At 42.2% G+C, this 22371-nt stretch overlaps 1 protein-coding gene across 19 annotated transcripts in view; it reads left to right on the top strand.

Moving 5' to 3' along the window:
* Nucleotides 1–22371, top strand: part of FNBP1 (formin binding protein 1) — an 85572-nt gene that overhangs the window by 16763 nt on the left and 46438 nt on the right. For all 19 annotated transcript variants that reach the window (XM_088525250.1, XM_088525259.1, XM_088525252.1 and 16 more), the window contains exons 3-5: nt 13535–13650; nt 16415–16471; nt 18266–18413. In XM_088525250.1, coding sequence (XP_088381376.1) covers nt 13535–13650; nt 16415–16471; nt 18266–18413 — 321 coding nt within the window. The remainder of the gene's footprint in view (nt 1–13534; nt 13651–16414; nt 16472–18265; nt 18414–22371) is intronic.

The following is a 22371-nucleotide window of genomic DNA, read 5'->3' as shown; positions in this document are numbered from 1 at the left end:
TCTCCATTACTTTTATTATGAAGCTTTTATTAACCTTGAACCCTAGATCATGTTATTACTTTAATAGCATCATGGTTACATGGTGGTCTTTAAGAGGGAATGTTTTGTCATTGTCCCCATAATCAGTCCAAAGTACAGCAAGCTGCTTTACGCTTCAGGAACTGTAGCAGCCTTTCAGAAAGCGTCTGTGGCGCCTCACATTTTTTCAGCCTGCTAACACATTCAGAACACAGGACAAGCAGCTTAAGATCTGAATGAGATTGTTCACCAAATGAGTTGGTGCAGCATATTAATTTGCTAGCACTTCTAAATGCCTTCAGTGTTACAAGAGTCCGCAATGTCACTAAAATACCAAGAGCTTTGTTAGATCTAAACTCCTTAAAAGAGAGTTTTAAATTCTTGTCTGCCTGCCTTAGCCTTGACAGCTTTATAAAGAATTTCAAGATTGAAAAATGTTGTGCATCCCATGCTTAGCGGTGTTACTAAGAATCTTTTTCTGGGAGTGTTAGTTGTCTTGGAGTTCCACTGTGCTCTAGATTTTATTGTGTCGCTTATTGTTATTATATGAGGTTACTATAATATTTTTTGCCTAAATGCCAATGGTATTACATTTATTGTGTTTTTTAATATGTATTTAATCTTGGTGTACCATCTAGGATTCATACTGAAAACAATTTTCTTTATGATTAGGTTGGATAATAAAACATCATTTTGGTGAGACCAAGTACTATTACCCTGGTATTTTAATATGTACTTTCCAATGCTCCATCTGGTAGCTTAGATTTGCAAATTGGCATAAAGATGCCAATCAGTGGATCTAATATGAGGCTAAATCATTTTTCTTCTTTGTGTGTTAAGACAAAAGAATTTGAAAGCAGTACGCTATCTGACAATTCTTGGAAAAGAGAAATAGGAACAGATTTTTAAAAAATCAAAGTTTTAAACATTTTAGCAGGGTGGTTGTTTTCTTGGGAGCGGGGCAGGTGGTGAAGGAGGTTGTTTTAAGATTAATGTTTTTATTGAGAGATTGAGCTCAGAGATTTCAGTGAAAAGCTGCCAGAATGGGTGGATAATATATTATTTTATCATCTGTTGCATCAGAACTTCAGGCCAGTTCTTATGAACCAGTAACAGTCAATTCAAAATTGGGAAGTGGATGTGAAGCAGTTGCAGCTGCGTATACACTGATGTTTAAGAATGGGAATTTTTAAAAGATGCCAGAGTGCTGTCCCATATTTCAATGATATTAGACACAGGCCAATATACGGTATCAGAAGATGAGAAGGGGAACAAAATGGTCAGACTGATGAGGCAGAAATGTGCGGCTTTTTCTATGAACTCTGCTAAGCACTGCCTTAAATTATTTAGAGCTTTTGCTTTCCTAAAAGATAGGCAGCTTTTACAATTAGTAGATGCCCTACTTAAGTTAAACTACAGTTTCTGGAAAGTATCTTTTTATTAACATACTGAACTGGAACATTGTCTGTTGAGGCAGAGTGTGGCCTTTCTGCCAAATCTGTGTCAGTCAGCAAACCCCGTTGTCCTGCTTGCAGTGCTGAGGTTCCCACGTTTGCCTCATGAAGTCCCAGCTTGAGCGTAGGGAATACTTGCTTCAGAGCAGAGACTCTTTTTCTTTGTGTAGTCAGCATTTCACAAAAAGGGGGTACTTTGGGCCTCAAAGTGTCTTTGCAGCTGCTATCACTTGCTTCCAATGTGTTGGTGGGTATTTCAGATTTAGGGATGGTAGAGAGAATTGTGTTGTGAGTTACCTGTTCTGTGTCCATGGCATGTTTATAGTATGGAAACCAGTTGGTTCTTCCTCCTGTTCACAAAGCTGTGACACATGATCTCTTTATTGTGTTTGTATGAATGTTTGCTTAGTGTATTGGAGTTTACCTTGTTCTCTTCAGATGCATATAATTTTCTCGTGATGAATTTTGACTAGTTGAATGAGGAGCTCAGACGGTTCAGTCATGATCCAAGAACCTCAGGGCTTGGCTGTATGAATGCTCTTCTATTGACTCCATTGCAAACATGCAATGTGCGTGGGAGAACTTTCTTTTGTATTGTAGCATGTAATTTAATTGTTTATTTGGTAATTTGTCTCAGATTAAATTATTCGTTGTCACTGCTGAACAAATGCTTTGTGTACTTCTGGTGGGTCAGCGTTTTGTACGGTATTTCCCCTCCTATATTCCACCTACTTCAACGCATTCATTTACTCTTGCTGGGATCTTATTATTGAGAGCTGAGAGGGGCTTCTGTTGCAAAAAAGAGGCTTTATGCCGTGCTTATTCAGTTAAGGGAAATGCGATTACTTTCCTCAGACTTAAACTTTGTTTTACTGTGAGTTCACGTTAGAATTAACGGGAGTTGTGCCACATTATTTGAGGACAAGCTGGGTAGAAACAGAACACAACTAAGTATAAGAGTATATGGTCTCTTACTCTGAATGAGAAGATCCTGTTACAAATTAAGTAAAGACAAAAGGCCTCGCTGTAAGAAGTATTGCAGAGCTTTGCAAATGCAGCACAAATAATAATAATAAAAAAAGGTTGGTCCTTTTTCTCAAGAATGTATCAGTTAAGCTGGTAAGAATAATAGACGAGTAAGACCAAAATACTTAAAATGTTAGTTCAATGTCTTGGTTGCCATTTTCATAGCTGTAGAGAGGATTGAGTCATGCTGAATTGATTTTTTTATTTATTTTTTTAATTAAAAAAAAGGTTGTGTGGCAAACACCAATAGATGGATTTAATATCCCCTGCCCCCTCCATGATCCTTAGCCTCTTATAGAGCATGCAAGTGGAGCATAATATTGAGTTATGAAATGAGTTTTGAATGAGCTTTGATAAGAAATTTTGAAGAGATCAACTTTGCGCTTCAAATTTAAGTTGGAATTATGCCTATGTTTGCAGACATTCAAAATGCTGTGTGCTTGGAATTCCTTTCTTGCAAAAAGGGACACTGTTCGTCTGCCTGTAGCACTAGATTTCCTGAATTATTCATGTCCCTGATATTAAAAAAAGGGGGGGAGGAAGTTTACTGAGAATTCTCCTGTTTCAGAAGCACCAAATCTGATGTGTGGTTATAAACAGAATACAGTGGCAGATAGAAATATTTAAGGCATAGCAGTTATCTCTTTTGGTCTTCAGTGTGAAGTGGCCCTTTACAAATGTAGGACTGTAGTTGTGATGTTGTGGTATTTAATATCTTAAACACTTTTTCGTTTAACCCTATCTGCAAAGGAATACTTTATAGCAGTAATTTGACAACGTTTTTATTTCCTGGCCTGGTGCATAAGCCTCCTGCAAGGACATGGTGCCTGCAGAGGTTATTGGTCCAACCAACCAAACAATCACTTGACCACAAAAGGGAGAAAAGTGGAGCCAAAGGAAGAAGGGCTGCTGTCCCTTAAAACACAAGGGAAAGAAAACTTCACAAAACAAAAGCACTTGGGTGCATTAGCAGCTATATAGATAAGAGTATCACATGTGCTAAATTACCTGATAGGTGGTTTATTTAGTGGAGATTATTGAAAATATGAAGCTTACATTGTTAGACCTGATTTCTTTTCAAATGTAGCCCACGTGCGTTACAATTAGAGATCAAGGACTTTATTTTGCAAGGTTTAACATGGTCACTGATTTCGGGGTTATTTTACATATGTATTTGTATAGAAACAAAAATAAATGTGTATGTGGTCAAATATAACTCCTCTAAAGAGAGTCTAAAGTCTAAATACGTTGCCACAGACAACTACATCTTGAAGTGTTGTTCTGTGGCTAGTTCTGTTCTGCTATTGTAACTTGGTATGATGATAAAAGGCAGAATCACTTTTTTTGGTGTCCTCTAAATGTCTGAGTGGTCTTGTTTATTTTTCCTATTCTGGTTATTTGTGCAATGAGCAGGAACTCTGTACAGTTCATTCTTAATAATTAGTACACAGTTGCCTCAAGGGAAACTCTGTGGGCAAGAGATCTTGTTGATCTTTGTTTTAACAGCTGGTATTATTAAAGGAGAGTTTCACAGAATGGAAAAAAGAGGAGGATGAAAATCAGTCACCACTTAATCCAAATATATAGCCAGGCACCAAAAGATTTACTGGGAGTTGGTTTGAAAATTGCAGCTGTTCCAGTTATTTCAGAATAAAAGAATAGCTGTGTATTAAAGCAGGGAAGTGGGATGCTGCTGGGCAGCCATGAAGAGTTGCAACATTGTCAACTGAGAAAAATCTTAGTGGAAAAACAACAGCAGCAGCAGCAACAACAACATATATTTAGCATTGTTACCGTGCTGCAGTTCCTGCGGGAGGCAGCGCCGATGTGGAGCTCTGTTTCTGATCGTGATTTATACCATCCTGGCAGCAGCGATACACCCAGAATCTGCTCATTTTCAAAGCTCTTGTTTATAACACGTAGAACAGAGCAGCGAACACCTCGAGGTCAGTGCAGTTTCAGGCTGCTGCTCTGGATCCCGTCAGCAAAAACTGAATCTCTTTCCCGGCTCCTGTTCCCCTGGGATGAGCAGAGGAAGAGGCCAGCATTGTTTTTCGTTTTGTTTTGTTTCTTTGTTTTCTAAATGAACTCGGTGGGTGTGGGTATCATTAATACTAATGAGAGAAATGCAGGGATCCTCTCCCTGAGGCTTGGCAGGTTTCAGCAGTTATCAGCCTTTGCTTAGCTAATGACTCTGAGGTAAATGATCTGAATTTTAATGTCTAGATTACTCTTTCTGTTTATCCCAGTGTCTATTCGGAATACGACCATTTAAGTCAATGGAATTGTGCTAGTATCAAAAGGAAAAGCAGCATTCTATGTGTTTCTCCTTGATTTAAATAACTGAATATGTGTAGTAAAAGACTGGAATGCAGTAATTAAACTAGATGATATTTCTGACGGTACTTTGGCCATTAGTTGAGGTTTTATTTTCATTGTTAAGAGCTTTCTAATATCCTTCACTTGAGTTGTAGTTCGCACATTGTAATATACCTTAAAACTCCATCCCATTCGGGATTTATTTTGTGAATTCTTTCAGCAGAATCGATTGCTTGGGAAGGAGCGTTGGTTGCTGAGCACTCTGCTTGTGGCGCATGGTTCTCATGGCAGTGAAGCCATGCAGTGCCTCAGAGCTCAAAACGTGTGAACTTATTTGAGGGAAATAAGCATTTGAGGGAAATGCAGCCTGGTGATCGTTGAGAAGTAGCTCTTGGATATAGCAAACAGTTTTTGTGACTCTTTACTTTTTTCATAGAAAAACATAATATTCCTTCTCAACAGTGTGACATTTTGCTCCAGGATGCCAGAGATGCAAGAGATGCATGCAGCTTTGAAGCATCTTGCACTGATATGTAGGGGTGACCTGTGTGACACCCGTAGCACCTCTGTGCAACCTTTTCAGGAAATCATTGGCCTGAACGAAAAGGAAACCCCGCCCGTAAGTCCACCTAATCTATCCCATTTTATGTCCACCCACTCACGCCAACCAGGGTGTGTAACCAACATGATTTCGCATCAGAACCTTCCCTGTTCTAAGAAAAGAGGCTTCCTGCTAGTCTCGCATTTGTTGCCCTGTTGTTCGAAACTATCTGGTATCCTTTGACTCAGCTGCTGTTTCTTTTAGTCACCTATTGCTCATCAGCCCAGTCCTGTTCCAGTTCAGGGGTTGCTCCTTCCTGCTGCCCAGAATGAATCACTCCTCTGCTTGTCTTGCCCCTCCTCGCAGCACCAGCCACCACGTCCCCCGTGGACGGCAGGTTTTGCACCTTCCTGCCCACCCTCTGTGTTCGCCTTGTTATCTGCCCAGTTGCCATGGTGGGACCGCAAGTTCACCACATCCTTTGCAGGATGCATCAGGCCAAGGGGGAGGAGAAGGCTCAGCTTGACTCCAGGGTGGCAGAGGCTTTGGGCTCTTTCGTATGACTTGAGCCATGGTGGGGACGGCTGTGTTGGCTGTCGTGGTAGGAACAGCTCTGGAGCACCAAGGAGGCCGTTGCTGGCGTGCGGCACCTGCCTGGTGCTGCTGCTTGCACCCGCGGTGACTCAGGCTCCTGGCTGCTGCCTGAAGCAGTATAGCTCATGCTCTGAGCTTTCAACCGAGAGCTAAACATCCCCTCTGTGTGTGTGCGCGTACGCATATGTGAAAACCTGGCGGTTGGTGACACTGTTCCTGCTCACGCAGGGAGGCTGCCTCATGTGCACCAAGAGCATCAGGTTTGCAAGGCGCCCAAAGAGGTGTTGAAGTGGGTCACAAATGCCAGCGGTTGGGCTGTGCTCCCAGTGACCTGTCAAGCAGGCAGAGATGTCCTGTTGCCAACCTGAGATACCCTGTGCTGTGGCTCTTGGAGTCACTCTCCCTCCCTTACCCCCTTTCAGCACTTGTGTCTTGTTTCACGGCACTGTTTCTCCTCAGGAGCTCTGTACCTTGCTCTGGTGTTTCAGGTGCTGTTGTGAGCTTGCAACCAGGCTGTAAACTCTTCTAGCATGAAGATAAGCTCAACTTTCCAGTTAGTAGGTGGTGGACCTGTGTGATTTTACTGTAGGTGGGAAAACAATTGACCTCATTGGCCTTCATTTTGGTCTTCTCAAGCAGGAGTGCTGCTTTTCCCAGAGTGCTTCTTGCTTGTCACAAGTGGAGTTCCTATCAGGACAGAGTTAGGCTATGGAGGGACCCATGTGTGACATAGCACTCAGTTGGCAGGAGGGGTCACCCTTGAGTTTGTGCAAGGTGGCTTTTTGGGTGGGGGTGAGTGCGCTCCATCTGCAGAGCAGTTAAGCTGCTGGGTCCTTGTGCTGCACTTGGCTTTGCAAATGGCCTTGCTATTATACTGGGGCAGTGTCACTGCAAATCCAAACTAAAATTAATATTAGAGGACTTGGTTTGTTTTACAACTTCAGCAAAGTGAAGGGCTCCAAGGTTGAAATGTGGATCAGAAACTGCTGAGTTCCAAATGTTTTGGGGGATATAAGTAGGATAATTAGAGGTGAGTTTGTCTAGTGCAATAAGAGGTATTATTAACATGTATAAACACAGCTGCTTGTTTAGTTGTCATTAACTGAGGTTTTCAATAACTTTAAGGCACAGTCTTTTTAAGATAAGTTGCCTTTCATCAGTAATAGGTGAATCAGCAGATGCTGAAGTTATGTGTTTTTTTTTTTTTTTTTTCTCCTCATCTCTGCTTTCTGGAAGACTCTTGCAGTAGGAGTTTCCAGTTTATGTATTTTGCTTCATTATTAATTTGCCTGAAGACTAGCATATTTGCATGTGGCTTCATCGTGGGTCTCAGGGTATCTGTGCATCTGAATTCTGTTGTATCCTTCTAGCACTGTAGTGCCATATGGGACTTTAGTAGCCCTGTGAAGAATTATCAACTTGATAATTCTTCATTTTTAATTCGTATCTGTTAAGCCATAGAATTTAAAAGCAAAGGAAAACTAGAATTGGAACACTGTAATATGTTTTTGATCTTCATTTTAATTCTCTCTTCCTGTTCTCTTTTCCTGGGGAAATGAGTGAGAGAGTTTTTAAAAAAAAAAAAAAAAAAAAAAAAGGCAAGGGGAAAGATATGAAATAATGAAAACTAATGTTTAATTCCTGTATTCTAAGTTGTATATTTAGGAGGGTGGATAAACAAGTTTTGCTTTCCTTTTTGAAAGAATGAAATTCCCAGCAGTGTGACACTAGAATTTCCTCAAATATTCTTAACCTTTACTAAAGACAGGTCTTTCATACTACTGGATTAAAGATGTAGAAGAGTTATGCTGAATACAGACACTTTGCTCTTTTGCTGTTAGCACATGAATTTGCAGCACTCCCTTCCTGCTCGTGTCTGTGCTAAGGTGCCTCGCTCGGCGAGAGCAGCAGCACGGATGACAGATTAACCTGGTTACTGATATAGCACAGCCTGTCACCCGCCTCTCCTGAGCGGCTCTGCGCGGGTGACACAACCATTCGTGTTCCAGCAATTCCCGGCACTGCCCGAGAATCGAACGTTTCGTTCCCCATAGAAACCAAACTGCAGCCACGCGATGGCTGGCCTGGCTGGACACGAAGTTCGTCTCCAAGTCGCTGCCCTTTCTGTTCGGGCGCTGCTTAGCGAACGTGCCCAGCGAGCGCCTCTCGCCGCGGGGAGCTGAAGCCGTCAGCTCTGATGACGGGAAGAGCAAACCCACCGCCTTTGTGTTAGTAAATACTAATACTGAAGCCTGCTCGAGACAAATTAAGGTCCCATCTATCATAGGGTTTGTACAAGCCTTAAGTTGAACTATTTCACAATAGATGAAAGCTTTCTTGAAGAATAAGCAGCATCTTTCTGAGCTCGTCTTCAAAGGCCCAATGAATTACATTTTCTTTCTTTTTCTTTATTGTGCAGTAATTGATTGTACTTCATGTTATCTCACTTAGAAGTAGGAAGAAAGGTTTCTTTTGATGGCCAACTTGCTTCTTCCCAAAATGTTTTGCTTTATAGGGGAATGTGATTTCAGCAGAACAGTGGAGAAGTCGGAGCATTTGCCATTTTTAAGTAGTGGTTATTAAAAAAGAGCAAAACCAGACAGACATGGCTATTTCCATTCCAAGCATTGTCAGTGCAGAAAGCTTGCAGAGAGATTCAAAGGGAATGCATGAATGCTAAGTTGTGTGGGCCATGGTAAAAATCCTGGGAGAGAATTAATGGAAAATAGAAATAAAGTTAGAAACATGCTGCCTTAGGGATGCAGCCTTCGAAGCGTGCCAGATATTTGAATGTGTGGCTCCCATACTGGAAAGACTCAAGTTCTTTCTTTTTTTCTAAGAACACGTTAAGCAGTGAACAAATGCGCGTGTTGTGGGGTGGGATTTTTTGTTTTATTTCCAAAGTGCTTGCAGTCAAACCCCGCTTTGCAGCGTGTCTGCTCACATGGCTCCGTGTCTGGGGAACGTGGGCAGAGCCCTCGCGGGCGGCCAGGGGAGTCTGCCGCAGAGCAGCCTGTTGCAGCTCTGCGAGCAGTTTAGTTGGGTGCACATCTTGCTTGTCAGTCCAAAATCTACTTCTCCTTTTAATAAGCTGTTGATAGCGCAAGGGTGAGTCAGTGCAGACTTGAAAGTGGGAAGATACTGAGGTTTGGCAGACCGGATGATATAGATGATACACGAAGGTTGTAGAGAGAGCTGCTTTGGTACCGGGTAGCGTTGTCAGAGCAGCGTTTACCCGAGAGAGCTGTAAGCCAGTCCCTCGCCCAGGGCGAAGCAGCAAATGCTTCTAGACAAGACTTCAGTGTTTGTCAAAGCAAGCACAGGGCGACCTTCCTGCGCGGCTGCCCCTGCCCACATGTGCTGCGGGGCTGTGGGAGTGAGGTCCCTGACCACCACGTCACCATTCCTGCCCTGTCTCCTTGCTCATCTCTGAGCATGTAAAAGCCTTGTGGAATGTGTTTTCTAATGCCATTCCTACCAGGAGGGCTGAGGGGGCTGCGCAAGCAAACACAGGAGACTGCCTAGATAGCAACCCAAAGCTGAGGCAGCAGTTGCTGAAGGTACCTGAGCTCCCTTCCAGCTGGTGCCTGTCCCTGCGTGGCTCTCGTGGCACACGCTGCCTGCTGAGCATGTGTCCAGCCTGTGCCAAGGCTGCTGCACTTTGCTGCTGTGATTAGATTGCTCCTAGTTTCAAAGCAAACTCCTTCAGAGCTAGGTCAGATGCATCTTCAAGTTGCATTCTTTCTTTTCTGTAAGGTAGATGCATCCCTAGCCAGCAGCCTTTGTGGGTTTGCAGTGAGACGTTGGTACTTCATTGGTCTTTCTGTCTTTGAAAATCCTCTTTGAGTTCTGCAGTTGGAGTCCAGACAGCTTATTGCCCACAGGGCTGCCAGGGCTTACATTAACCAAGACACTATCTGATTTATCTGCTGATGTTGATCTGCTTGTGGACAACGGATTTCTGTTGGGATTAATACCAATTAAAAAAAAAAAAAAAAGTCTTGAGCTAGGAAATGATTCTGAAGTTCAGTGAAAATTTTGGTAAAATATAATACTGGAGTATAGGCTTCTTGAAAAACTTCATTTGTTTTTCTAGTAGCTTGCTGCTTAAGAAATTTTGGATACATAGAGCAGTCTGTTGTACAAAAAATAAAAGTGACATTGTTTGGGCAACTGAAGCAAGCTGCAGAAAAGCGAGGGTGCTTGCTTAAAAGAAAAGCTTAAGGTGGCAAATGGTAACATATTTCCATAGTGAATTCCAGTGGAAGTATTGTAGTTATTAAAAAAAATATATATATATTGATCACTTCAAGGTATATCGTTGCAAAATACTCTCTATTATTATTTTTTTAAAACAAGCTTGATTTCTACATCTACTGCATGTACCCAAGACTGGGTTTGCTTGATTTAAAGGTTACACTCTTTGATGATGGTGTTCTGTCCTCTTTTGTCCCATGCCTTGTTAGCTTTAATGTACAGCCTTTGCCTGCCTTCAGCTGTGAAACTTGCTTGCATGAGGGGCCTGGCTGCAGTGTGTTTTCCTTGGGCTCTCATGCTCAGCAACCAAAGGTGTTCCCTGACCCTGTTTTACTGGCCTTTTTTTCCACAGTGCATCCTTAAATACACACACACGCACGCACAAAAGAACTAAAATAGAGAACTGACCCCAATATAAAATACCTCTGTGGGGTGTTGGCTGTTCAGTGAAATAACTCTCTGAACAAAACTGTTCAATGACCAGAAAATGGCAGAGACTTCTATATTTAGCAAAAACTACAGAAAGGAGCTGAATTTCAACTCCCCTTTGTGATAGTGGAGGTCAGTGTTCACATTCAATTGAGTTAAGGTTCTTCTGGTTACAGCTCAGAGCAGGACAAGTGTCTTATGTTCACTTCTATAAACAGAAAAGGGGCATATTCCCTTGGTCAGTCTGTCACACTGCTGTGTACTCACCTCTGCACTGCACAGTGTGGAGTATTCTTCCTCCCAGCTTGACTTTGTCAGACTTCTGGAACAGCCCAGCAGATTAATCTGTGGGGTAACAACAAACAGAGCCAGCCACCTGGGCCGCTTCCATTTTTGTCGTATTGTGATCTAAGTGATGCTCTGAAAATAGAGGCATCGGTGGTGGTGAAAGGGGTTTGTGCTTGCAGAGATCTTTGGAGCTGAGGAAGGTGTAGTACAAGTAAAGAGTAATTGGCTGCCTATGGGATATTTTTTTCATATGCATATATTCATATTAAATAATGCAGATTGTGAAAGGGAAGGGTTTTGACGAGTATGAGTCGCCTTTACCAAAATCCTTAAAGACTCTGTGTGCTGCTTTCTTGACGCCAGCACAGTCCGAGAGATTTAGCGGTTGTATAATTGAAACTGAGAGCGAAAGGTGACCCTGCACCGGAGTTAGCTCCAGACAGCACAGTGTGTTTCTGCCTGATCTGAATCCTCCAGGACGAGGAGAGGTCTGTGGTGGTACCGTGACGGCTTTGTGTCCTCACCAGCTGTGGAGGCCTATGAAATGAGGGTTTGTCTATATGCAAATATGTCCTAGCTTACTACATGTCTTCCCTTGCTGCACAATACGTACATCCTCCTTTTTGTCTGAAAGATACTGCTTTGGTTTAAGGGCAGCTTATTTTGCTGGATGTCAGAATTTTGTTTGGTGTATGTTGAATCTTTTCCAGTTAGCCCTAAGGGTTTTGTCTTAGTTCCTGGCATATGGGTCTTAAGTTCATGACTATTTCTCTCACTTTGCTCTATTACCATTTTGCTGTACCCCCTAGTGCTTCTTTAGTTGTTAAAGCTAACAATTCAAACTGAAGTCTGGTTTGCCTGAATGGGTTTTAAGTCTTACCTTATGCTAAACTAGAGCAAACTTGCAGACACCCAAACCCTGTGTGTCCTCTTGCTTGCATTTTGCCAGCTGCTTTAACTAGCTTCTCGGGAGAATTTTGCAGATTTTCCTTCAATGAGGTTCAGCCATATGCTAGTAGGAGCTCTCCCGACAGCAGTTGAACTGGCATTTGGAGACAGCTCTGTTGCAACAAAGTGGTATTTGCTTAGAAGCAACAGAAATACCTCAAGGGAGGGAGTGCAGAGGACGGTGATGGTCTCTTTTCAGTGGTGGCCACTGATAGGACTAGAGGAAATGGCCGGAAACTGAAACACCAAAAATTCCATAGGAACTTAAGGAAAAATTTTTTAACAGTGAGGGTGACAGAGCACTGGAACAGGCTGCCCAGAGAGGTTGTGGAGTCTCCTTCTCTGGAGATCTTCCAAACCTGCTTGGATGCAGTCCTGTGCCACGTGCTCTAGGTGACCCTGCGTGTGCAGGGGGGTTGGACTAGATGATCTCTAGAGGTCCCTTCCAACCCTAAGCATTCTATGATTCTATGATTCTATGATTCGTGTCCTAGGCTTCATAGTAGTCTTCTCTGCATTTCTGTTCTGTGAACTGGAGGAAGTGGGTTTATACCGGTGTGATGATGGCTTGATAGCTCTGCAACCTGAAAGTCACAGCCCCAAAGGAAAGAAGCATCACTTCAGTCGGAAGCCTTAGTTGCAGCAGCTAAACATCCACCAGGATCCATCACTCTGTGGATTTTGGAAGGCACTGCAAATCTAACCTTTGCATCGCAGCTGTACAAAGCTATATTTAACTTTCCACGTGAAACAAAGTGACCTAATGCAGGCTGATATTAAAGATCTAATTTACATTACGCTTCTGTCAAGATAAGTATTCAGAATATCACATTCTGCCACATTTCAAATATTAAATTAGCTCTGTAGATGCTAATAAGTAGTTGGCTTGGGTAGTTAGTTTGGATTTTAGGGTTGCTTCATTTTTCTTGGCATTTGGAAATCCCAAGCTGACTTGTACAAATGCTTCTGACTGGAGAACTTTTCAGTGAGGGCATGTATGACTGCTTTGGAGGGCAGCAATATTTTGAAGAACAAAGTAGTGTGTATATATAAATGGGGATGGATGAGAAGACTTGCTGTAAACATGGCTAGCATCATTTTTGTGATATCATTTGTTAGCATGTTCTCTGGTTTAGAAACAAACGAGACTGTAGGGGAAGTAAATTCTGCTGTGTGGAAAAGTGTTTAGCTGTGCTGAACAATATTTTAAAGCATAATGTTGTCAGGCTTTAAGCATAAAGCTATAATTTTCAGCTTAAAATCAAAATTATTAAGTAGGAGTAGACCTCAAATTCATGAGCTCTGTATTATCTCTCCAGGGTAAAATAAAACCCTGGTGAGAGAGTTTCTATTTCTTAGCTGCTTAAGTATGTCTTAATATTAGAAATATTGTATGCAGTGAATTGCCAGGATTTTTGGAATAAAATGGGTTCAAAATCGGGAATGAAATACATTGCTGAACTGGTCTCTTACTAAAATACAGACTTCTAATGATTAAAAAAAATAAAACTATGCTTCAAAAATGCCTAACTAATAATGGAAAATATTAGTAGTGCATTCTTTGCGGTGATGCGTAATTTGGATTTTTTTAAAAGTTATCTTTAAAGTTATCTCTAAGCTCAGTGAGACTAATAATTTTTTTTTTTTTGATTCATTGCAGGACCAGTTTGACAACTTAGAAAAACACACGCAGTGGGGTATTGATGTTCTGGAAAAATACATCAAGTTTGTAAAAGAAAGAACAGAGATTGAACTCAGCTATGCAAAACAGCTTAGGTAAGTTGAAATATCAAGCTCAGGACTCTGAGTTGTATCTGTTTAGACCCTAAATCTATTCAGGCCCATCTGTAAGATCATCATTTCTTTAATGACAATTTGTTTGGCTTATAAAGATTCTTTTTAGCTACCGAATAACTCTAATTTAGAGATTAGAAAGTAAAAATTAATTTAAGATATCATGCCTTTATCATCTCTGCTAACAAATCCTTTGCTTTGTAAACAAGGCTTATTTAGGTGACTGAGTAGCATACTAGGGTTTATTCATTATTTGCTCATGGTTAATTGCTAAGGCTTTGGGTCTTTCTTCCACTGTTAAGTTTTTCCATGAAATTGGGACTTCACAAAGGAGCCGAGGGGGTTAGGAATCCATCAGAATGGCTAGCAGCAAGTTGGCATTCAAGCTGAGCGTTTGCATTCATAAGAAAGGCTCTTGTTGTATGGGTGCTGGAGAAAGAGTCAAAGAGTCACCCTCTGCCCTTGGACACTTAATATAATTAGTCAGACTGCAGCATATGATTGGATTTGACAGCTGTGGAATCTTGCTACTGTTCTTGAGAAATGCACAAAATTTCTGTGCTATTCAGTAGACACATCACAAGTAGCTAAATTCCTGGAAATTCCTGGTAGGTATTTTCTACTTTTCTGATTGGACCATCAAGCTGGAGATAAGAATACAAATCATGTGAGCCAGACCCAGAAAATGGACAACTCGAGGTCAGATCCAGTATAGATGGGGAAGGAGAGAGAGGGGAGAGGAGCTAAGGGCACTCCAGGGTGGGTAGCTCTTGGCCTGCATTCTGAAATAAGGTGGAAGAAATGAGGCCTGAAGAAGGGTTAGGCAGGGCCTGCAGTACAGAGAGGCCCTGGTTCAGTAGGGCCTGCAGGTGCTGAGGCAGAAGTGATGGAGTGCAGGGGAGGGGAGTGCAGGGCTGAAGCTCCTTAGCCCCTCCTGCACCTTTTTTTACATGGTAGTGATGCACAGGACTCCTCCTTTCTTCCCAGCATTTATAGAGACTGAGAATTATGATTGACCTTGGTGACCTAGACAGTGGCCATGATGGGGGGGAGAAAATAAAAGACAGTCTCTAATGCTTGTGTTAGTTGCCTTTGAGATGCACAATGTCCCATTATTTACAGGGGGTAGATATGTTGCCAACCCCCTGCTTTTGTGGTGCTGTGCTCTCTGGGGGAATGCCCCAAGGATTCCCCAGGGGGTTTTGCTATAGACAAGCAGGAAACAGAAGATGAGTCGGGTAGGAACAAATCACTCGCATCCTAGGCAAGGAGGAGAGATTGAATTATAGAGGTGGAGTGAGCTGATATAGCTGCATTGGGAAACTCCAATAGATTATTTGTGTGGTTTTTTGGTTGGTTTGGGTTTTTTTGGTCTGTCTAATGAAGGAACACACCTGAGACGCACTGAGTTTATTGAGATAATGGATTTTAAGTGTGACAGGTTAAAGGAAGAATAAAACCAAAAATGTTTAAGAATGTGGGAGAGAGTCCCAGACACAGGAAGGTATTCTGAGGCTCCGAACTGCCGAGTTCTATTCCTTACTCTGTACCAGACTTCCAAAACAAACTTGGTCAATTTGTTTATTCTCATTTTATTTTAACCCTTCATGCAGGGTTGCATTTTTCCCCTCAACCATGGGTATGATTTGAGAATTGATACATTCATCCCTCAGGACCCCTGTGATACAAAGATATTTGGAGCCATGTAAGAAACTAGAGATGTAAAAGGAGGGTGGGGGGAAAGCAGATCTGTCAAATATTAAGATAAACCAACCTTGGCTCTTTTTAAAATATAAAGGCATGTGCTTTTACTATACCTTGCTCAGCCTGTGGCAAACCTTTTTTATTTGTATCATATCTATTTAGGGTGGAGGGACTGCACCATATCCCTGCATGTCATAACATGCAGACATACTATAAAAAGGGAGAAGCTAACACAAGATACTCTGATGGAGAATTTAACTCAAAGTTTTATTTTTAGTGTAAGAAAGCGCTGAACTCCTTCAATTTCTTGTGTGGAATTTGTGGGTTTTGTTCAGAGTCTGGGCTTCCTAGAGAGAAGAAAGACACGTGAAAGAAGTAGAAATGAGCGAGCAGAGAAAACAAGCTGGAAAGGCAGAAAAACATGATGCAGACCAAAAAGCAAATAGAAACATGAATCAGAAACAGGTGCAGCAGCTAGCACTGAATCTTAGCAAAACTGCTCTTTTATTCTTTTGTTCTTTCTGTTTGGAAGTACAGAATGCAGCCAGATTTCCTGAGTGTCACCTGCTGCAGCAAATCCTGGGACCTTGCTCCTTGAGTAGCACCTCCTTGGTGGCATGTGTACAGCTTGTCCCCATGCCCAAGACGAGTAGTGCTAAGGACTGGAAAAAGGTCTCTGCCTTAGATGGGGCACAGGGATCTTGTGCGTCAGGAGAACTGAAAGTCAGGTTTATTTTTATTATTGTTGTTATTACTTACATATAGCGAAAGAGTGTGAGGGAGAGACAATTTATGAACTGTTTGGAGTGTGTTAGTTTACTGCTGTTATGCAGACTGAGCACAGAGGGGCCTGGTGCTCTGGGTCCTACTACAATGTAAATCAAATAGTCAAATTAATCATACTTCTGACAAGGTATCTAGTCAACCAAATAAAACTGAAGCCCCACAGTATTTGAGATTATCTGTATGCAGAGACTGTCCAGTTATACTAAAGGAGTTTTCTTTTGAATTGATATATATATGTGTGTGTTTTTAATTTTAGGAACCTCTCCAAGAAATATCAGCCCAAAAAGAACTCCAAAGAAGAGGAAGAATACAGGTATGTTCATGATATGAGACTAGGTGAGAGTGCATTAATGTTGGGACGGAAAGAAGTTAGGACGGAAAGAAGTTAGGTCAGTGACTAGGATTTGAGTTGTCAACCAAAGGTTCTGTAAGTGACAGTTAGTAAGGATGTGAAAAATCATGCCAGCAGAAGTGGGCTTATAAGGTAGAGATCATGGAATGGAATTTCAGAGAAGTTTGGTCTGCTAACTACTTGATTTTCTTTGGATGTCAGAGTTGTAGGTGCTTTGGGATTGTTTTCCAAGTACCTTAAATTTCCAGCCAGACTGGGTGATCCTGATTCTTTGACGTGAATGACCAGACTCTAATCAGCTTCAGCAGGAAAAGAAGCATTGTTAATTCTAGCCTAAAACTTGAGCACTCTGTGTAAGCAGTAAATTACTCAAATGGACTGCGAGCACAGGCTAGCAACTTGATAAAGGGATAATGTCCTGACAGGAGAAATTGCTGATTCCTGAAGAAATAGGGGACAGGACGTACTTGCAGCTCCCGAATCCTGGAGCAGGCTGCCACGTGACTTGCTGCTGTTGGAGGATATGGTGTTGCCCAGCTACCTGCTGTTGACTGGAGCCTTCCGAGCGCATCTCCCTGGCAGAAAGCGGCTACCGTGGTGCTTACACCTAGTGACAGTGGTGTCCAGGCACAGCTCCTTCACTGGCACTAGGGAAGTGCATACGGAGGACGATGGGTCACGAGTCACACACAACCTGCTTGCCCTTGATGAGAGCACAGATACTCTTTAGGACTGCCTTGAGAGGAGAGACCTTCCAAAGGACAGCCCCGTAGCCAGAGCTGTAACCTTTTCCTTAGAGCACTTTGACTTCTTTAAAGTTACTCAACAGCAGTTGAGTAAAAAACTCAAGAGGTTTTGATAGCGCATAAACTTGGAAGAAGGCACTGTAGAACTCTGGAGGCTGCTCTGTGACTTTAGAGCTTGGCAGCATAGTTGAGCCCTTTACCCCAAAATGTGAAACAGGAGTTTGGATTTGGGTATGATTATATTAGTTCAGATGTTTTTGATCAGACCTCCTGGCTATTGTGTAAAGCTAGTCTAGTGATTCATATTAACTAAGATAGCTTAGCTTTGCCTCTCTTTTTCTCTCTCTCTAAGTAAGCAAGATTGTTTGGAATCAGCTATTTATGTCATTGTTTCCTGAGACATTGCCACTTACACAATGAAGCTATATTATTATTATATACTTTATAGGGATATGAGTCCAAATAAAGACTGTTGTGAGAATGTGGTTATTCTTTTTTTGAGGGGGTGGGGTGGGGAGGGGGGAGTATCCTACCAGCACATACACCCGTCTTGCCTGGCATTTTTACCTAACCTTAGGGAAAAAGTCTCCCTTTGGGTAGTTATGCTATAAATGGGTATTTTGAGTTTACTGCAATCTTTTTTTTTTTTTTTTTTTTTTTTTTTTTTTTTTTGCCACATTTGTTACTGCTGAAAAAGATATTGAAATGAAACGGTCCCTGTGATGTAGCATAGCAGATCCTGAGTATTCTTTGCCCTTTGAAATACACTGCTTACCTCCTATTTTCCACAATGCCTCTAGATAACAGCTGGTGTTTTGGCGTGTGACCTTTGGGTACCTTGGAACACTGTCTACATTGAGATTGCCTAAAAATGATGCATTTTCAAGCTTCCTGTTCAATCTGTACTTCAATGGCTTTTATCCCATATTTTTTGCAGCTGGGGATATCTCTTGACACAGCATAACTTGGCTGTGAATGTGGCTGCAAAATGTGTTTTTGTCCTCTGCAGGTACACATCAGCTCGAGCCTTCCTAGCCACTTTAAATGAAATGAATGACTATGCCGGGCAGCATGAAGTCATTTCGGAGAACATGACCTCTCTTATCACTGGAGAGTTAACACGCTATGTCCAGGAGCTGAAACAAGAGAGGAAATCGGTAATTGATTGTTTATTATTAATAATTCCGATCTAATGCAGATAATTAGTGGTGAGGGAGTTTGTTGCACAGATTTAGTACGCAGTTAATATCCAATGGGTAAATGACAGCAAATTAATATCAGATGAGTGAGACCCAATATAAAACTAGCTTCAAATAACATAGGGACTGATGGATAGTAGCCAGCGAGAAGGGAACAGAAGAAGGAAAAAGAAAGGTAAATCTACCTGCTGTTCCTTATAACTTACCTTGAACACAAGACAGCTGTCAGTCACAATGGCTGGTTTTGTGGTTGTAACATGAATATAAACTGCATATGCTATGAATCTTTGTCTGATTCCCCCAGATTTCTCATCTGTGAGCAAGTGGTGTTAAGAAAAGTACTTTTGTCTTCAGGCATTTTTCTTGCATAATCTTTCTCACTTCATGCTATAAAACAAAAAGAATACATCAACCATGCTGCATCTGCAGGAGGGTTGCTCAGTAGATACCATAGAGGTTTGATGGTCTGGTAAAACCCTGATGTTACAAATTGATGTATTGGGATTTCCAGAAATTTTGCAGCGCTCCTGCCCATGGCTTGGTGTGTAAATGGTCATTATGCCAGAAGCTATTATCAGCTGTAAGAACAAAATCACACTTGGGTGATGCAGAAAGAGTTCGGTCAAATCTTCCTCTTTAGAAGTTGGAAGAAAGTGAACTTTGAGGTGCTACGAGGATGATGCACTTAATACAGGTCATGGGAGATGAAGGTAATCTTTAAATATGTGGACTTTGCATTACTGCATTCCCATGCTCATTGAGCTTTATTGATTGAAGTGGGATTGCAGCAGCAGTTGACAGGAGTCAGGAATTGCACTTTGTTTCCTCCTTTGGCAAGTATAAGCCCTAAGCCTGCAACTAGGCAGCACAGAACATGCTAGTTGTTTAGTTCCCTGATGGATAAAATTCATCTCTTATCCAGTTTTCAGCTATGTTTGGCGTGTTTGATTATTGTGAAATGTGTGACTCTCTAATGTCTTCTGTCTATGATAGCTGCTAATAGTGATAATATGTGAGGAAGCAGCTAATCTAAGTCTGTTGGGACAGCCTGGAGGTTGGACAAGCAGCCCAGTTGGCAAATCACACTATTTTGGCACTGGTAATGAAAAGTCAGATATCTTTTATACTATTTTTTTTTTCCCTGACATGGTTTGGCACTTAGAGTTCTGGGTTGCCTTTGTGCTATTGCAGATCACATGCTTTGTTGCATGATCTTTGGATCGTCAGAGGCTCTAAGAAAAAAAAATCAGTCAAAGACTATATTCTTGTGAAACTTAAATATCTTTAGTAGTAAAGGTCAGCGAGCGCTCCTAGTTTTGCCACGTTACGCATCCTTCTTCCATAGGCTAGTCCAGCTGAATATTTACCCTGCTGCAGATGCCGTTCCTCCTTGCAGGCGCTGTGGAGTCATGCCTACGTCCCGCTCGCTTTCACGTGCAGCGTGAGCGGGGAGGAGGGAGAGCTCCTTGCACTGTTTCACTTCTTCCCAGATGTCCAGTGAAGTGAAACCCATCGTAGTGCAGGTTCCTCCCTTTCACTTCTTCTTGCACTCTCCTGATCTTAGTGTGTTTGTGCCCTCACGCGAGTACTTCTCTTCTACAGCAAGGATCCCCACGGCTGCCACAGGGACGACCTTTTGGTATCGTGCTGGATGTGAAGGTCATGTCTCATCTACCTTCCTCCTGAGGCCAGATGTGCGTGACAGAATTCCAGCCTGCTGTGGCAAGACCTCTATCACCAAACACCAGGAGCTTGTCATGAAAGGCTGTTCTGGGATGGAGGAAAAGGAAGAGTTTAGTATCAAAGTTTTCCTAACCCTGTGGGGTGGGAACCCGATAGGAAGCTGAAAGGAACCTGATTCACATTTTGATGCATGTGTACAAGAGTATTCGTTTGTTAGCACTGCATGAAAACATCCAAAGCATGGATAATTCTAAAGAATTATCAGGTATTTCTTGTACAACTGATGCCTCAACAGGTAATCTCCTAGTTTTCTTATCACTGCAAGGCTTGTGCAGAATCATCACAGATACAGTCTTTATGGAGGCTGGAGATGTTCAGGTGTGGTGGCATATCTTGGTTTTGGACCAATGGGAAATAAATTTGTGGGCAATATCTGGAAGCCAGTGTTTACTAGTAAGTGGAAGAGCTAGAGGCCAGTACTGTGATCCTTTATTCCTCCCCTTGCTGAAGGATTTAAAACCCAAAACATCATCTCTTCTTCCTACCCTAGTTTTTAGTATTAATATCAGATCACCCTTTGAGAAGCCCATGGGTTTGATCTCTTACAGTACTTAAGCACAGCTGAGCGCGCAGCTTTTAAGGACATGATTAGTCCCATAGAAAGGATTCCAGGATGGGGGGGGCACTTTCCAAATAAACTGGCATCCCTGTACGTGAGCTCGCAGGCTCCCTGGCAGCGCCTTCAGGGCAGATGGTTCAGGCGGCCGGAGAAGCCCTGGAGGAGCAGCCGGCAGTGCCAGCAGCCCCCAGCTCTGCCCCTGCTGGGAGCAAGAGCAGCGAGCGGAGTGGCTCCATTCTTTGGGAGAAATTACTCAGTTCCAAGTTCAGGTTTGCAGGAAAATTGCTTTATAAGGACTTAAGCTGTCATATGTAGCATGAAACAGCAAGTTATTATAAATATTACTGCTGCAAAGTGTCTTGTAGCTTTGTGCTTGTTTGCTGATTGCTGTTCCCGTTGGCCTGTCTCCCAGGAGGCCTGGGCAGCTAGTTCTGTTTGTCCTGCACAGCTGATCCCATCTTTGTCTGAAGCCTGAGAAACTTTGGTCCTAGTGGTTTATAACTGTGATTCCTTTGGAAAGTGTCACTTCAGGAAGAGACATTTCTGGTCCAGTTAGCATCAATTTTGATTAGATATTCATATATTCATATAATCCATGTCAGGGTAGACCTAGCTGGTGGTTGCCTTATTACAAAGATACTACTGGCTTTGAGGGTGGCCCACGAGAATGGGATTATACCACAATTTATAAACATAGTCATGTATTTCATGTCACTATACATGAGAATGTATCTTGCCTATGTTGCTGTTATAAATGACAGAGATAAGACCTTGAGACCATGTTGCTATTCTTGGAAACAAAGATATCTTCTGTTGAAGCAGTTTCCTGTCTTTTCAGGTCAGAAAAAAAAATGTTTAACATGACTTGTTGCAAACTGAAGCTAGGAAAACTGAGGAAAAGTGGTAGCATTCTCTAATTTCAGTCTCGGTGTATACTTTAATCACTGGTTATTATTTTGTGATTCACTTGTAACAAAAATAGAGTTTAGACTGAAGGAGAAATTGCTGCATTAATAGTACTTGACTGGCTATTCATAGAAACTGAGAGCACCAGTTATAAGTTAAAGGCAAGGGTTCACATGGTCGGTTTTTGATAGGGCATCAGCATCCCTGTTAGCTTGCTGGGATTCTGTGTGACTCAGGCAACCCTTTCACTTAAAATGCAACCATTCCTCAGCAAAATCACTGGGTTGTAATGTCCTTTATGAGGTGCTTTTAGCTGCATCTTGCTTCTCTACTCGTGTGCTCAAAGGTTCAAAAAGAAACATCTTCCAAGCTCTGGTGAACAGTGTGGGCATGTAACCCCTTTTGATCCCGAAGGACGCTAGCAAAACCACCCTCAGCCCCATGTTGCGGCGGCGCTGGCAGCACAGGCTGTTGTAGGTAACTCCCGGCGTTTTGATTGCCCCGGGTGAAATCCAAGCCCAGCAAAAGTCAATGAGGGTTTTGTCTGTGACTGCGCTGCAGCCGGGGCTTCTCCACAGCTGTCACAAACTCCGTCAGCACAGCAATGAAAACAGCACACGGACTCGTACGGTTTGATTTAAAAAGAGGAAATAAGCATACAATGGGCCTTTACTTGAGTTCCCTGTTCTTTCTAAAGCTCTTCTTCCT

This window comes from Tinamus guttatus, unplaced genomic scaffold (assembly GCF_059628265.1).
Source record: "Tinamus guttatus ecotype Peru unplaced genomic scaffold, ASM5962826v1 Tinamus_guttatus_pri_ptg000226l, whole genome shotgun sequence".
Classification (NCBI taxonomy): domain Eukaryota; kingdom Metazoa; phylum Chordata; class Aves; order Tinamiformes; family Tinamidae; genus Tinamus; species Tinamus guttatus.
The sequence above is the reverse complement of the archived record's forward strand: the minus strand, read 5'-3'. Positions and strand labels throughout refer to the sequence as shown.